Source organism: Cyprinodon tularosa, unplaced genomic scaffold, assembly GCF_016077235.1.
Source record: "Cyprinodon tularosa strain WSP-4 unplaced genomic scaffold, ASM1607723v1 ctg84, whole genome shotgun sequence".
Taxonomy (NCBI): Eukaryota; Metazoa; Chordata; class Actinopteri; order Cyprinodontiformes; family Cyprinodontidae; genus Cyprinodon; species Cyprinodon tularosa.
In genome coordinates this window covers 1,997,159-2,011,630 of record NW_024039607.1, presented here as the reverse complement: position 1 = coordinate 2,011,630, position 14,472 = coordinate 1,997,159, and the positions used below count along the sequence as shown (strand labels likewise).

General features: G+C 39.5%; 1 protein-coding gene across 7 annotated transcripts in view; it reads right to left on the bottom strand.

The window, feature by feature from the left end:
- The window catches only part of kat6b (K(lysine) acetyltransferase 6B), a 32,258-nt gene that overhangs the window by 5,295 nt on the left and 12,491 nt on the right, over nucleotides 1-14,472 (bottom strand). For 5 of the 7 annotated variants that reach the window (XM_038272678.1, XM_038272683.1, XM_038272681.1 and 2 more), the window contains 13 exons: nucleotides 13,594-13,709; nucleotides 13,316-13,397; nucleotides 12,679-12,808; nucleotides 10,636-11,561; nucleotides 8,604-8,725; nucleotides 7,427-7,539; nucleotides 7,168-7,309; nucleotides 6,841-7,002; nucleotides 6,352-6,445; nucleotides 4,002-4,233; nucleotides 3,587-3,746; nucleotides 2,492-2,746; nucleotides 34-331 (listed from right to left, as the gene is read on the bottom strand). In XM_038272678.1, coding sequence (XP_038128606.1) covers nucleotides 34-331; nucleotides 2,492-2,746; nucleotides 3,587-3,746; nucleotides 4,002-4,233; nucleotides 6,352-6,445; nucleotides 6,841-7,002; nucleotides 7,168-7,309; nucleotides 7,427-7,539; nucleotides 8,604-8,725; nucleotides 10,636-11,561; nucleotides 12,679-12,808; nucleotides 13,316-13,397; nucleotides 13,594-13,709 — 2,832 coding nt within the window. The remainder of the gene's footprint in view (nucleotides 1-33; nucleotides 332-2,491; nucleotides 2,747-3,586; nucleotides 3,747-4,001; nucleotides 4,234-6,351; nucleotides 6,446-6,840; nucleotides 7,003-7,167; nucleotides 7,310-7,426; nucleotides 7,540-8,603; nucleotides 8,726-10,635; nucleotides 11,562-12,678; nucleotides 12,809-13,315; nucleotides 13,398-13,593; nucleotides 13,710-14,472) is intronic. The other 2 variants (XM_038272684.1, XM_038272685.1) reach the window with 1 other exon arrangement.

The following is a 14,472-nucleotide window of genomic DNA, read 5'->3' as shown; positions in this document are numbered from 1 at the left end:
TTTAAAGAACAGTTTTCAAAAATATGGAAATACCTTCATTCCAGCTCTCAAGATTGTCTCTGTGTGCATTTTTTTCAAGCTTTGGACGACCTCTCCGCCGTTTTATTGGTAAAGCTGACATCTTGTACGTTTGCGTCTCGTCGTCATCGTCGTCCTCTTCCTCCAGCTCTCCCATCCTGGAGGTGTGCTCCAGTCGTGGCATTGGCCGCTCATCTTCCGAGTTGTCAAATGGTTCGTTTAGAACCTCTGTTGTCTCAGAGATTGTTTCTGTAGTAACGCTGCTGTTGATCCGCTTCCTTTTACGCCCTCGCTTCTTGAGAACCGATGTGCTCTGGAAGAAAAAAATCCCCATAAAAAAACATACCAAAGTTGAGTAAAATAAATAGTTTTAATTGGACTGAAATACTACGGAACTTGGTGATTAACTTTAGTTACAATTTGCCTGGAACCTACCTGAGCTTCTAGGCTAAAAATTTTTACTCCACCTAACAACTTCCAACTAACCCCTACTTGTCCTTATGCAATGAATTTGGGTAATGGATCAGAAACAAAAAATAAAAGTTAAAAACTAGCTGATGCTTTATCAGTTCTTTTTGATTCCTACAACTTAAACATGGGAACAATATACCAGTAATGACTGCCACGCAAATATTAATCTGACAGACCAACACAAAGTAGCTAAAATTTGTTTAACTAGTAATGCTTTGAATTATTTTGACAAAAAAACTCTAAAATGTCACTTATATTCAGTCAATGGTCTCTACCTTTTGCACGCACATAAAATCCTTTTATGTGCGTTTCTACCAGCTTTGCACATCTAGACACTTTTTGCAGCTTCCAACAGGTTTTCCTTCAGGGAATCCCATGCATTTCCCTCCATCCATCTTCCCACCTACCAAACACTGCTAGGTTACTCCTCAGATTAATGAGCCCTTTTGCCTGGCCTCACCATTTAAGCTGACGGCATCATGCTGGTAGATCTGTGTCATATCGTTTTCACTGTTAAATTAAAAAAAGCTCTATGAAATACTCAAAGTGTATGATATGCTTTACCTTAGCATAAGATCTCAAAACCAAACTCAGCTTTTAACTTTTCCCAAACCTATACCCTTAAGTCATTTTATTCCACTGGATGCTATTTAAGGGTATTCCAGTAAAACGGGTATAATATCAATATGTTGGTCTACAACATGAAACAACCCCTTAGTTTTTAGGGTTCACTATGAAAATTGTGGCCAGGCGTTAAAGAGCGTTAATTATTTACACTTGCAAGACGATTAAAAATGTTCAAATAAAAAATCTATTGAAGATCAATCTGACTGTGAGCATACTATAGTTGGTCCAACTGTTAAATCTAGGGCTGAAACAATTAATCGGATGAATCATGATTAATCGATTATATAAATCATTTTCAACTAATTCAGTAATCGATTAACCATTAAATGGAGTATAGAGACTGTAGAACATGCCTTTAAATGCAAAAATTTTGCATTTAGGATAAAAAAATATTTTTCTTCTATCGATATGCTCTATCAAGGGGAAACTTTATTTCACCTTCACCACCTATTTCACCTAAACCGTCTTTTTTTAAGGAACATTTGGCTATCTGATTATTAATCGATTTATCAAAATAGTCAACAGATTAATCGATTTACAAAATAATCATTAGTTGCAGCCCTAGTTACAACGATGACAAAGACCTAACATTTTCAGTCAGATCGCCTCAAAGTGGACATTGCAAGGATTACGGTAGCATTAAAACTATGTTAACTAATAAAAATGTGCAGCTTTTATCCCTTTTTCCTGAAACATCTAAGAAGCACAGAGCAATTTCCTTTTACCCTCCTCCAACTAAAAAAAGCACTATGATGCCCTACCCCATCACAGATGAAGGGTAAACTGCTAAGAATGGTAGTTCAGGATTAAAATGAGCTGCAGTCTGAAAAAAAGCAATGCAGCAAAATGTGGAAAAACCACCGATGAGAAAGTCAAGACTAAGCAGACCACGGTCTATATTTTACATTCTTCAGTTGTTGTCTGCAACTCTTCTTCAAAACCCCTTCACAAGCAGAATGTAAAATCAATACTAAGGCACTAAATAAACTCAGCCTGCCAGTATCAGGCATTTTTCTGGTTAGGTGTAATATTAGCTGTAGCACAAGGGGGCAGTGCCTTATAAAAAGAACAGATGTGAGGAGCAACAGAAGAGGGCGGTAAATTAACCATGACCGCTGACAATAGAACAAGGTTTAGCCAGCAAAGTCTTGACACTAGCAGTGAAAACACAATCCATTATCTACTGCTGCAGGCACACAGGGGAGGCTCCAGAAGACAAAATGAAGCTACTGGAGCCTGCACATTATTTATAAGTAATTATTAAAACTCACATTGCAGATAAATGAGATGATCTTTACTAGAGAGAAATGTCTAGATAAAGACTTATCAATGTGATAATCATATTTGGAACTAACGATTAAACTCTAAAAGTCACCTTTCTCTTGGCTGTGAGCATTGAGTGAGCTTTTGTCAGGATAGGCGGTGAGCTATCAGAGTCGTCATCGGTGTCGCTCGCGACCTCCAGTCGCTGGACGCGTCTTGTCCAGTGGGGAGCTGGCCGGCGCTCATAGGTCCTGTAGGGAATCTTGCAGTGGACCTTGGTAAGAGGTTGCCTGCTTCCATGAGTCATCATGTAGCCCTCCCTCTCCTCCTTCTCCCAGCAGCTGGCCTGCTCCTTCAACCGCTCGGCCTAGTAATTAAATGGACAGACGTATTATCACTGGGAAGAGAGCAAGCGTGGATAAAGAAAGAAAGAAAAAAAACAAAAACATCTGAGCAACAAGCCTAATGGGAAAACAAGAGATCGGAATTAATATCATGACAAATGAATCATTGCAGGTTCCTTCCAGATAATATGAGCAGCATCCTGATTGGATGTCTGCCCGTCAGGATGAAAACATTTCCATTAAGCAACCATAGAGAGATTGCATTTCATGGTTTATTCACCACTATCAATTATGTGATGATTTAGGGGCAATTTTGTACAACATTAGATGGCTGTTCAAAGTCAGAGCGAATTTCTCACTATTGGCCTCAATTTGAACTCCTAAGCCAATCTAACATACATCCTCTGCTAAAAGCGTTTCAGATCTGTGCAGAAAAACTCAATGATTTTGACTATCATTGTAAAGTTTGTATTCTTTGAGTAATTCTGGTCATAAAGTCAAACACATCTTATAGATTTATTACACAGAGTGACATTTTTCAAGCATATTTTTCTGCTTATAACTTTGCTTACATTTAAAGCAAATAAAATCCCCAAAATATATTTCTTAGAAATGTTTAATGACTAAAAGAATCAATAAACTGGATATTCATAGAAAGTTTTGTGGAGGGACAAAATCAGTTTCAAGAGGGGTCATGTTTTCAGATGCGTCTGAACCAAAGGGTAGAGAAACAACATATAAATGTTTGGAATGTACCTGTAACTAAATATTTTATGTAAATTTTCCCTTTTTTAACCTATTTCCTGCAATAAACGATTATTTTCTAAATCATTGTGTAGCTTTCCTGAAGCACAGAAACCTACATCCATCTCTGCCTCTCTCTCCTCCTCAGACAGGACAGCATTAAGAGTCATAGAAGGAGTCCAGCGCAACGCATCTGGGTCCACCTCATTCTTCCGCGGGTTAACTCGCAGCCTCTCCATGTGCCTCTGAATCAGCTTTTCTCTTCTGACCAACACAGTCCTACAACACAAAGAAAAGCACATGAATGAGGAGTCAGAGTGGAGAGAGAGGGGGGATGTGCAGTTAAACACAAGCACAAAGACAAGCTCTTCGGGACCGCAGGTGCTCCATGTCCTTGGGGGTACTTAACCTGACTTACTTCTGTCAATATTCAGCAGCATTAATGGATACGCTGTTAAAAATACTCCCTGGCCTGGATAAGTCAGACGGCATGCACAAGCTGCAACTGAAGGAGAGAGTGGCTGCGAAACTGACCTGCCGTCCCGTCTGTCAATCATGCCAAGCTGCTGGAGAGTGGCGGCGATGTCATGTGGACACATCCCAGTGGCCCTGCTGATTCCTTTAACGCTGATGTGTTTATCTGGGTGCTTATAAAGGTGCTCCAGTATGACACTTTTCCAATATGCCAGGTAGGATAAGCGACCCAGTTCTGACAGAGGCTTCTCTGGGGAGCCAGCCTGTCCTTCTTGTCTGGTGAGGAGGTAACCTAAAAAGACACGATTCAAACACACACAAAAAAAATGCTTTAGTCAAGCCAAATGCTGGGTCGTTTCCTTACAGTTTAAAGGAAGTCGGAGTGTGACAAAATAGTCATCTTTTTAAACCTCTAGCCACTGTTAGAAAGCTATGATACAGGTTGGCAATGGTCCGGTGCCTTGCAAGTGCTCATAACTTCCCCTTAAATTCAAATTTTGCTTTTCTATAACCATTAACTTAAGCCCCATTTACACTACCCTTTTGAAACCGTGCTGAGAATGATCCAAGCCCAGTAACCAAGATAACTGTTGAGTGTAAATGGAAAACAACTGAATTGGACCATGCCAGACACAACCGAACCAAACTCTAAATCTAGTACTAGTTCAACATTAGGTCTCGGCAAGGTTCTGTTGTGGCTCGATTCTCTGTTAAAGAGTGCATGAGCATCTTCTATTTACAGTAAGCTGACTCATTTTACAGGTTTCCTGCGTTTCTGGCTTTGCGATTCACAGATTTCTTCACCTGTCCCCAACACAAATTATTCTCATCCTATCAACCATAAATTGCATCAAAAGAGCATGGCGTGACCTCGGAGGATGCCGAGACCGAAGCTCTCACTGAAATTTGGGCGCAGGAAGCTATCCAGGCACATAAGATCCTGAATGTTATGGTCGCTGCCATTTTTGTTTGAGTAATTTCTGCTTCGAGAGCTGTAGTACCATGGACCGCCAATAGGAGGCGAGGAAGCGCGCTAGTGTGATGTGTAAAAGGTCATACGACTCAAGCTCGGCACGGTTAACCGACTCTAAATAAGTCTAATTAGACATATTTGAGTCAATGGAATTGAATACAGCTTTCAGATTTGCTAACTATTTTGTATGTATTATTCACACAATCTATATGTTGTAACAGAAAGTAATGTGAATAAAAAAAACACTAAAAGGTTTATAAATACCTAAGCAGGGCTTTGTAAGAGAGCAAAACAGAAAAGCAACTGAATGTAATTGCATACATGACTACAATAAGAGGAGATAATGAACAAGAAAGAACCTAATCATTATTTGAGTATAATTAGTTTCATTGCCATCCTGTAAAGGGTCATCTGTTATGAGGGGAATAAAATTAATTAACGTCTTTTAATGGCATCCACTTTTGAGAACCAAACAAGCCTATTTAAATCTCAAAACAATTGTGACAATATTTATATTTAAACCTCTGATCATGAGTCTTTGTGTACAAGGAATATAGAATTAAAATGAACTGAGAAACTCCTTCATGCTACGAGTTCAAAGAGAATATTTTCATAGCAAACATTCTCTTGCAGCTACCTGTGACAATGTGTTCCTCCAAAACAATCCAATATAACAAAAAATCTTAATCTAAACAACTTCCAGCACCAAAGCTACATTTTCCAATAAAGCCTTCAAAGAGCTCAGAACTCAGCTGCGTTCAATCTCCCTTAATCCCCGTCTTTGTTATCTGCCCACTCTCAATATCACAGATCCTCTCGCATCTCTGTGTCTCAATGGCTCCCAAAAGTGAACAGGAAATCAAATGCTCCATTACCACCCGCCCTCCTTCTGCTCGCCCCTGTTTTCTTTTTTGTTTTTTTTACCCATTCTTACACAAACAAAGTTGACAAGTCTTGGAAGGAAAAAATAAAAAAAAATAAAAACGCCTATACAGACAAAAAACTGCCAGGCCAAACACAGAAATCCACTCAAGGCAGCAACTGTTTCCTTAAGTGGACCGCAGAGCCATAAATATTGTATGTGCAGCATTTATTACCACTCAAACATAAAAGCAACATCTACACCTCATCGTAAGTCAACAAGAAAGAATTGGGGCCAGATTTTTTTTTTGTATAGAAATAGCTGTTTAGATGAACACTCAGCTAACCATTGAATAACAAGCAACCATAATATTGTTTTCTGCCCCTAATCATGTGTGATTGCCTAAGCACTGCACACGAATGCTCCTGATTAGACTCTTTGAAAGCCTTAACAAAATAACAGCACCTTGCCACAAGGTACAGGTCCCCCCTTTAATCTGAAATTATCTGAAAAGGCCAATAAACTGGGTGAAATTGTGTTTCTAGTGGTCTAAAAACAAGCATTAAAGAACTTACTGAAATCAATAAGGAACCTTCCAAATCCTTGCCTTTGGTACTGAGGCATAATCATTATGCAGGAGACATTGTACTTCTGCTGGCAAAGCTTTTCCTGAGGGAAGGAGAAACAGATCAAGTATGTCAGAGCTCTGCTGAAGCTGGCAATTTACTGCACCTGCCACTGTCCTTGTCTTTACACACATAACACACAGACACATGCATAAGCCTAATGGCTTTCAATTTAAGAGCATCGCAGTGTCAGAAATTAGTTTTGCAACTGATTATTATCAGGAAATCTGCTTGATGAAAGATGTTATTAGGCTGGTCAGAAAACTGGTAAAGAAATACTTTAAATCCTCTAAATCAGTTTGGAAAGCTAACTTCCATCCTGAAAAAACAGACATATTGCACTGAACTCTTTCTGCATCCGTAGAATCTTTCAAAGAAGAAAAAAAAATGAAGTGCCGTAATCCGTCGCTTCCCATAAAATCACACTGTAATCCATACCTTGGAGAAATAGCCCACAAGATGACAGCCTTTCTCATCATTCTTCGTAAGTATGTAGAAGAGGAAAGGCTCCACATCATAATACAAGGTCTTGTGATCCAGGAAAAGCTTGGCTAACAGGCAGAGGTTTTGGCAGAAGAGTTTGCTGACATTTCCATCAACCTAAACACGGGAAAAAAAAAAAAAAAAAAAGAAGAGAAAGACAGAAATCAAGGGGACAGTGTTTAAAAGGCTAGTATTTTCCCTCTGCTCATTCCTGACCTCATTCACTGGTAAAAACCCACGCAGTGCATAGTTGTTGCTCTGTTGCCATAAAGCAATGCTTACCTCAAACACGGAGAGGTTGTCCTTTCTGTAGATTTCGTTGGCAGGAGGGTGAAACCAGCCGCACTTCTTTGTGTGTCTCAGGAGAATGTTTTTGCTTCTCATGTACTTGAGGCAGAACTCACACAGATAAAGCTTTTGTAATCTGTTGGAGATAATATTCAAAGCAGAGGTTTAGAAATCTACTATGACTGGTATTTATCAGAACCAAGAGAGGAAAGAAAAGGCTCTTAATCCTGAAGTTAAAAAAGATCAACATCACCTTGAATATTCAGGTGGGTACGGTGAGGAGTACCAGGTCTGGATCTCGTACTTCCCGAACTCGATGACAGCTGGGCGCCGCGTAAAGTCGCTGTTGGTCAAAAAGCCTGTTTTCTATAAGACAAAAAGATACATTTAATGACCCTCATCATTTAAACTCCCAGTATCCCTCATTGTTAATGAATAAAATTTTTTCACAATCAAATTAAGTTTGAGTTTTAAACGTTTTCTGTGAGGGAATGAAAGATGCGCTGTGATACATTTTTGTGAGCAAAATAGACGTCTTAGTCTAAACGTGGGCCAACTTCTCTGTCATCTAACTGAGCAAAATGCAGCATTTGATCATTTCAAACAAATCCTTAAGCAATTTTACTGTATTTATTAATTTAAATAAAGAGCACCTCCCCCCACCATCAAGCTAAACGGAAACATATTGGACCTTACAGATGTACACTAGTCCTAAACATTTTACATTAAAAAGCCACTTTTCAGAGGCTTCTACTCGTTGTTTTATGTTTATCATGGGGGGAGCTCTATGTCCTTTTTAGCCAATTTTCAACAGAAACTCTGGAAAATGTCTGCACTCTTTAAAATATGAAACTGTATAAAAAAAAAAAAACTACAGGAATAACGAACGGAAGGAAGGAAGGAAGGACAGACAGAGGTGACAGAGAGGGAAAGAATAGAAGGTGGATCAATAGATGGACAGATGACTGTAAGGACAGACAGATGGACGGATTGCTGGATAGATGTCAGATTTCTGTAATTTTTAAGGACACATTTTCAATCTTAGTTTTCATATTTAAAGTACAAAAAGAAAGGCTCGCTGTTAGTTTATAGCTAATCTTTTTACATGGGTAAAGCTTTACATACATATATGGTTGGACGCACAGAAAATGACGGTATATATGTGACCAGGATATATATATAATGGACGGATGAATACAACTCTCTGAACGTGGGATATGCATCTGTGTTAGTGGGCTGTTCATTTTATACAGTGCTAACCCTTTCGTCTACTACTTTCCCAAAATAAAGAACTATCAAATACATAAATGAAAAAGTTCAACAATTTATATTTTATTTCCATTTAACTTATTTTTGTTTAGTTTATCACTACTGATAAAAAACAGAAAAACTTAAATCGCTTAATAAAGCTATTCTGCACATTTTCTCACCTGAGCAGCAAGCTCCTGGACTCGAGCGAACATCTCTATGTCCTCCTCCAAGACGTGATCTCTGCACATAGCCGCCGAGTCCTCTTGGGCTTCCTGCTTCACATGCAGCTTGCCGAGATGGCCTGTTGCAGGCACAGTGAGAAATCAACACCAAGGCATCAAAACACCAACCCGTTTCAAGCAGCCTCAGCTGAATAATCGCATAAATGCATTCTATGTAAATGTGCTTTTGTGCTGTGAGTACTGCTGCTGAGTCTGTGTCTCTGAGGGATTTCATAATGTATCATCTTTGGATGTTTATATTAAAATCCCTAATGTAATGAAGTGAAACTAAATCACTCTAATTGCGTAACTGCTTTCATGTGCTTAGTCATCCACCAAGACAGTTTCCCATGAATTAAGAAGCTGATGCAGTGAGGGGAGCAAGTGTTGACATGAAAAGCAACTCATGTTGGGAAGCAGGCAGTAATTTCATGAAAGACATCAACAACATGACTTAACCACCAAAACAAAAACCCATTAGGGGTGGAAGTGAGGTGTCATCACCATATTTATGGATTTATATTACTGGGTAATAACATTGAGACGTATTGGACTTCTTCAAATTTGATCAAGTTGAAAAAATAAATTTCTTTTTTTTCCAATTATGATATTATTTAATTGATTTATTCAATTTTTTTATTATTATATAAATAATATATAAATAATTAATATATATTATTATTTATTTATTATATGTTATTTATTTATTTAATCTATTTATTTATTTATTTTACTATATATATATATTTTATTATAAAAAAACTAAAATGTTAGAACTGTAAATGCACAGTCATATGTTTATATCACTGTTTTTATTGTTGTTTTCCATTTTTCAAGGCTGCGCTTTAAAAAAATATTAAATTGTCTAAAGAGCTGTTCTTAACGGAATTACTTTTTGTTAACACTTGTGTATACAAAATAAATCTAAGTCTATGTGACAAAAAGTAGCGCAGCAATAAGTGCAGTAATGAAAATGATCGATGGTTTTCAAGCCCTTCAACTAAAAAATAAAACAGCGTAAATTCAGAGGTTTCCTTTCATCATTATCCAATCCTGAGCTATTTCTCATTTAGTCTGTGACGTGCGAAACAAATTTAGACACAATCCAAAAAACGGCAGCAGTACAGAAGTGTATTAAAACAAATATATATATATATATATATATATACACCTGATAACTGTTCATATATTTTCTCTACTTTGGACAAATGCACTGTCATATTGCTATATTACTTAGAACCACTAAAACCCAAATAAAGGTATAAAGTTTATAGCTAAAAATGATTTAAAAAAACCCCAAAACATTCAGGCATTTTAACTCTTTTAAAAAGTAGTATATGATGAGTTTTTTTTAATGGCAGGGGTTTAGAACTTCTTGCGGTAGGTATCCTTTATTTTTCCCTTCTATCATTTTACTAGGACTTCAATGTGGTGGACAGTAAAATGTAAGGGTGAGTGCACTTCTGGGTGTAATCATCATGTCAGCTCTGAGTCAACTTGGGTGGCTGAAACACTGGTGTGTGTGTGTGTGTGTGTGTCCGTGTGTGTCCAATGACATCTGGAAGTGAGGCTGAAAAGAAGACGGTGGGATGAGGAAGAGCGCAGTTTGACTACAGGCTCTACTATGTGGTGATCACAATGTGCGGACTACTGGAGAGGGTCAAGGACAGAGCAAGGAGCGGCATGAGGGAGTTAGTGGGCCATGCACTATGACAAAAAGCCAACGGGCAAGGAAGATGGAAGCCATTGAAACTTCGCAGCCAAGGCAAAACGCAACGAAACTGTGTTAATGAACTAAAACTCATTCAAATCAGGAGGAGGATTAGTAGCCTGTTAGAATGTTGAGGGTGACTTCGAAAAAACAATATTAGCTTTAGAACTATTAGTGTCAGGCTTAAAAAAAGAAAAAGAAAAAAAGAAAAATAAATAAAGAAGAAGCTTAAAAGTGTGGAGACGCAGGTCTTGGCTGGTATTTTGAGCCTTTGCTTACCATGGTTATTCTCAGGCTTAATTCTTCCATCTGTCAAGTCTCCCTTTCCTGGTGAGGTGGCTCCCTTCTGAGCTCTCACTCTATACTTCAGCCTGCCTAGTGTCCTGTGATTTTTAAGGAAAGGGTTGCATTTGAAATGACTGACCATCTTAAATGGGGGTCCTCTGGGTCGATCAGCCCCCAAAGATGTGGGCTGTAACCTATTTTTGATAATCTCGTTCTTTCCAAGGCACTGGGACAAGTCCTGCTTAAGGGGCCTGCGCTTCGGTGGTGCGTAGCATGGTAGTCTCTTTTTCCGCGACTGGCCCTGAGTCGTGTAAATGTGAGAGAGTCCATCAAAGAGTCCCTTAAGTTGGCTGCTACTGCAGAGACTACTCAGCGAAGGGACACTAGACTGGCTGGAAGAGCTCTGAGGTGAGTTGGCTGAGGTGGAGCTGCTGGACACCTGCGGGGGGGAGCTAAGTCCTGGTGACATGGAAGCGGCAGGAAGTGCAGACGATGTCGGGGTTATCTTATGAGAGGCGTCTGCGGCAAAGGCGAACGATTCTGGTGACTGGGACACTTTGGCCACGCCCTGGTCTCTAGCGCTCGACTCTACGGCTACGGCTCGCGAGCGACGGCCCACAGGGGAAGGAGTAAAGAATTTGGAAAGCCCATCAATAAGCCCTTTGGTTTTCTTGTTAACAGTGAGTGTGGCTGGAGTGAAGGTGGGCGTGAGGGAGGGAGTGGTGGTGGGAGGGGAGGGGGTGAATTGGGTGGCGTTGACCGCACAACAAGGCTCTGCGACAGTCAATCTGTCTCTGGCGTCCTTCACAGATGCAGCATGACCAGATGAAGGTGTGGAACAGACGGTAATCTTTTGACCCCTACCAGGTGACCCCCTTCCTCCAAGTGCTACCATGGAGCCATCACCACCGGTTACAGACCTGCAGGCACAAGAAGAACACGTCGTGTTGTCAGACGAGTATTTTATTTACGTATTTAGAAATAAGATACATCCCAGCAAATTGGTTAGCTCAGAAAAAACAAAAAACAAATAGAGTTTAGTTTTAGAATATCTAAATATTAGACAAGATAAGTTCATTTTAACAACCATGTGCTGTGAAGTATTTAAACTAGATAAGCATTCAGAGCTCCTTTTGTTTAACTGCTGTGAGCCACAAAAGGGATCAGCATGTGGTTCTCCTGAATGCTTTATGAAACCTTAAGCTTTAACAGTCGCCTCCTTCTCTTGTTCCTTGTGAAAATAATTCCTCATCTTTAGTTTGGATGAATTTCCCAGTCGGCAATAATACAACTATCATTAAAGCATGTATTGGTAGATTTAGCTGTCTCTATAAAGCGTATTATAAGGAGAAGACATGAAGAGCGCTAAAATTTCCTGCTGCACAGCTATGCTGACTTTGGACTTGATAAAAAAAACATTTAACCAATAGCAGCAGATGAAATGGCTCCCTAAGTTATCGCTGACTGTGGAAACTTGACACTCAATTCTGTCTCTGCATTCTCCACCCGGACTCTCGGAACTTGATCTCCAAATGAAATGCATTTTTAACTTTCTTCTGCAAAGACAGACCACTAAGCAACAGTCCAATCTTTATTCTCTTTAGCCTGAATAAGAGGTTTCTAACCTTGTCTCCAATTCAGTAGTGGTATGTGAATCCCCTAAGATGGCTAAACAACCCTTTTAAAATTGCATATTTTCCATCTACTACATGTTTTCCTTGCATCTAATTTTCCAATCTTGTGCTTGGGTAAAAAAGGACAATCAGCCTCTTTATGGGTTACATTTTGTGGCCTTTCTACCATTGTGTAAATAGAGAAACACTGGAAAGCAATAATTGTAGATTGCTTTCATTTACATTTAATTTTCCTTTATCTCTTAGTTTTGTTTGAGGGTTATATGCCCTTTTTTGTTTCATATGTATGTTTGACACTTATGTCCCACTGACAGGGTTTTACATATTAATTGAACATTATATCAATTGGAAAATTCATTGCTGCCTAAATAAGATGCTATTGCTTTAATCAGAGCCCACTTACATTCTTTGTTTGAGCTTATTTCTTGGCCGTCCGATCGGCTTTGCATATCGACGCTTGATCTCGTCTGCCTTCCTGTGCAGCAACTTTTTGCCGTTCTCCTTTGGCCTGCACACTTGGCAGATCCAGGTTCCTGGAGGACATCCAGACAGAGAAGTACCGTTTTATTTTTAGCGGGTTCATCAACCGACCAGATAAATGGTACATTCATTTCAAACATTTTCTTTAATGCATGGCACCGGTGAGAATCACACTGCTCACAATGGCCAATCAATTTCTCAGCACAAAGAGAAAATCCATAGGAAGAACATGGGGTCAATTCTCTGGGTGATGAAATAGACTTCACATGAGCTTGTTGGGCTAAGCTATGTGATTTGTATGCGCTGCCTGCAAAATACCCAACTACAGTACGTGTCGCGTCATTACAAGCCTTGCTGTAGGGTCAGTACTGTAATCCAGAGATAGAAGATCTCCCCAGGGATGCTGGAACAATTTGATATGCATGCAAAGCCCCTAATAAGCCACTGCTGCTTCTCAGTGTGCTGAGTGACAGCCCCAAACGGCCGTCTGTGAAGCGAAGGCTTTGAACTGACAGCAGAGGGGGGAAAAGCAGAGATGGCAGACAGTGTAAACACCTCACCTTTTGGCATTCTTGAAAGCGGCGGATCGCAGCATTCCATGTGAAAGCCCCGATCGCACGAATCGCAGAAAAGCATCTCATCCTGAAAGGGAACGCCAGGCAGGTGTAAGTGATGTCCCAGTTGCACATGTGTAACACCACTGTCATTACCGTCTTAAGGAGAAATAAGAGCAATTCTGCACGCAGGAGGGTTTGCAAATCTTGACAAATCCTCGGAGATCTACAGTCAAGCCAACAGCACTGAAAATGGTGCATTAAGATGAACGTATTATACTCACAGCATTTTTCCCCTGTATTCGACAGGAGCTGCAGGTTTTGCATTCAATGCACTGCCATCTTAATCTCTTTACATTTGAGGTGAGCTCAGGAGAGAACTTCAGACATGATGGATGCCCTTCAGAAACAAAAACAGATTTTAGTGTGACATGTTTTTACCAGCAAAAGCTAAGTCAACAAGTAACAGGTATAATTTTCCATCTCTTAACACATTAAAGTTAAACATTAACTCAAAAAAATCGTGTCCACGCCACTCTCTCTCCTAGCCACAACGTGTGCCTAAAAACAGTATGATCAAACATCTGAGTTGCTAATTACAGATAATTTGATCTTAATGAGGCAGAAACAGCAGCAGAGCTCTTTCTAATGGAAGCCGATCCATGAAAGTCATGTAAAAAGCTCGCCTTCTCTCTCACGCTGCTTCCCTCCCATGATTGTAAAACAGCTGCTTTACAGTGAGAGCACAATTTGTGTACACTAAAAGTGGTTAATGAAAACCACCTCGAAGCCGCTCTGTCAAATTTGAGCTATAAAAATGTCACCAGGAGAACAATTCCTTACGGCATTTTAAAATAATTGTTCAAACATAAATGAGGTAATTTTAACGGGAACAGAGGATCACTAAAAGGAAATACCTACAATCTGCTCTAAGGAGGGAAGGAGCTCATTACTGAGGCATTCTAACTCAGAATCTGAACTGGAGGAAAATGTGACTTTATTTTAATGATTTTGGGTTATGATGGTCACCAATAGTTACCACTGATGAATCACAAGTAAACTGCAGGGTTCCTAAGCATTTTACAAAGGTTTTACAATTGTATGCATGTCTTGGTAAGAATCAAAAATATAGGAAAAAAACAAACATCTTCATAATAAATAGT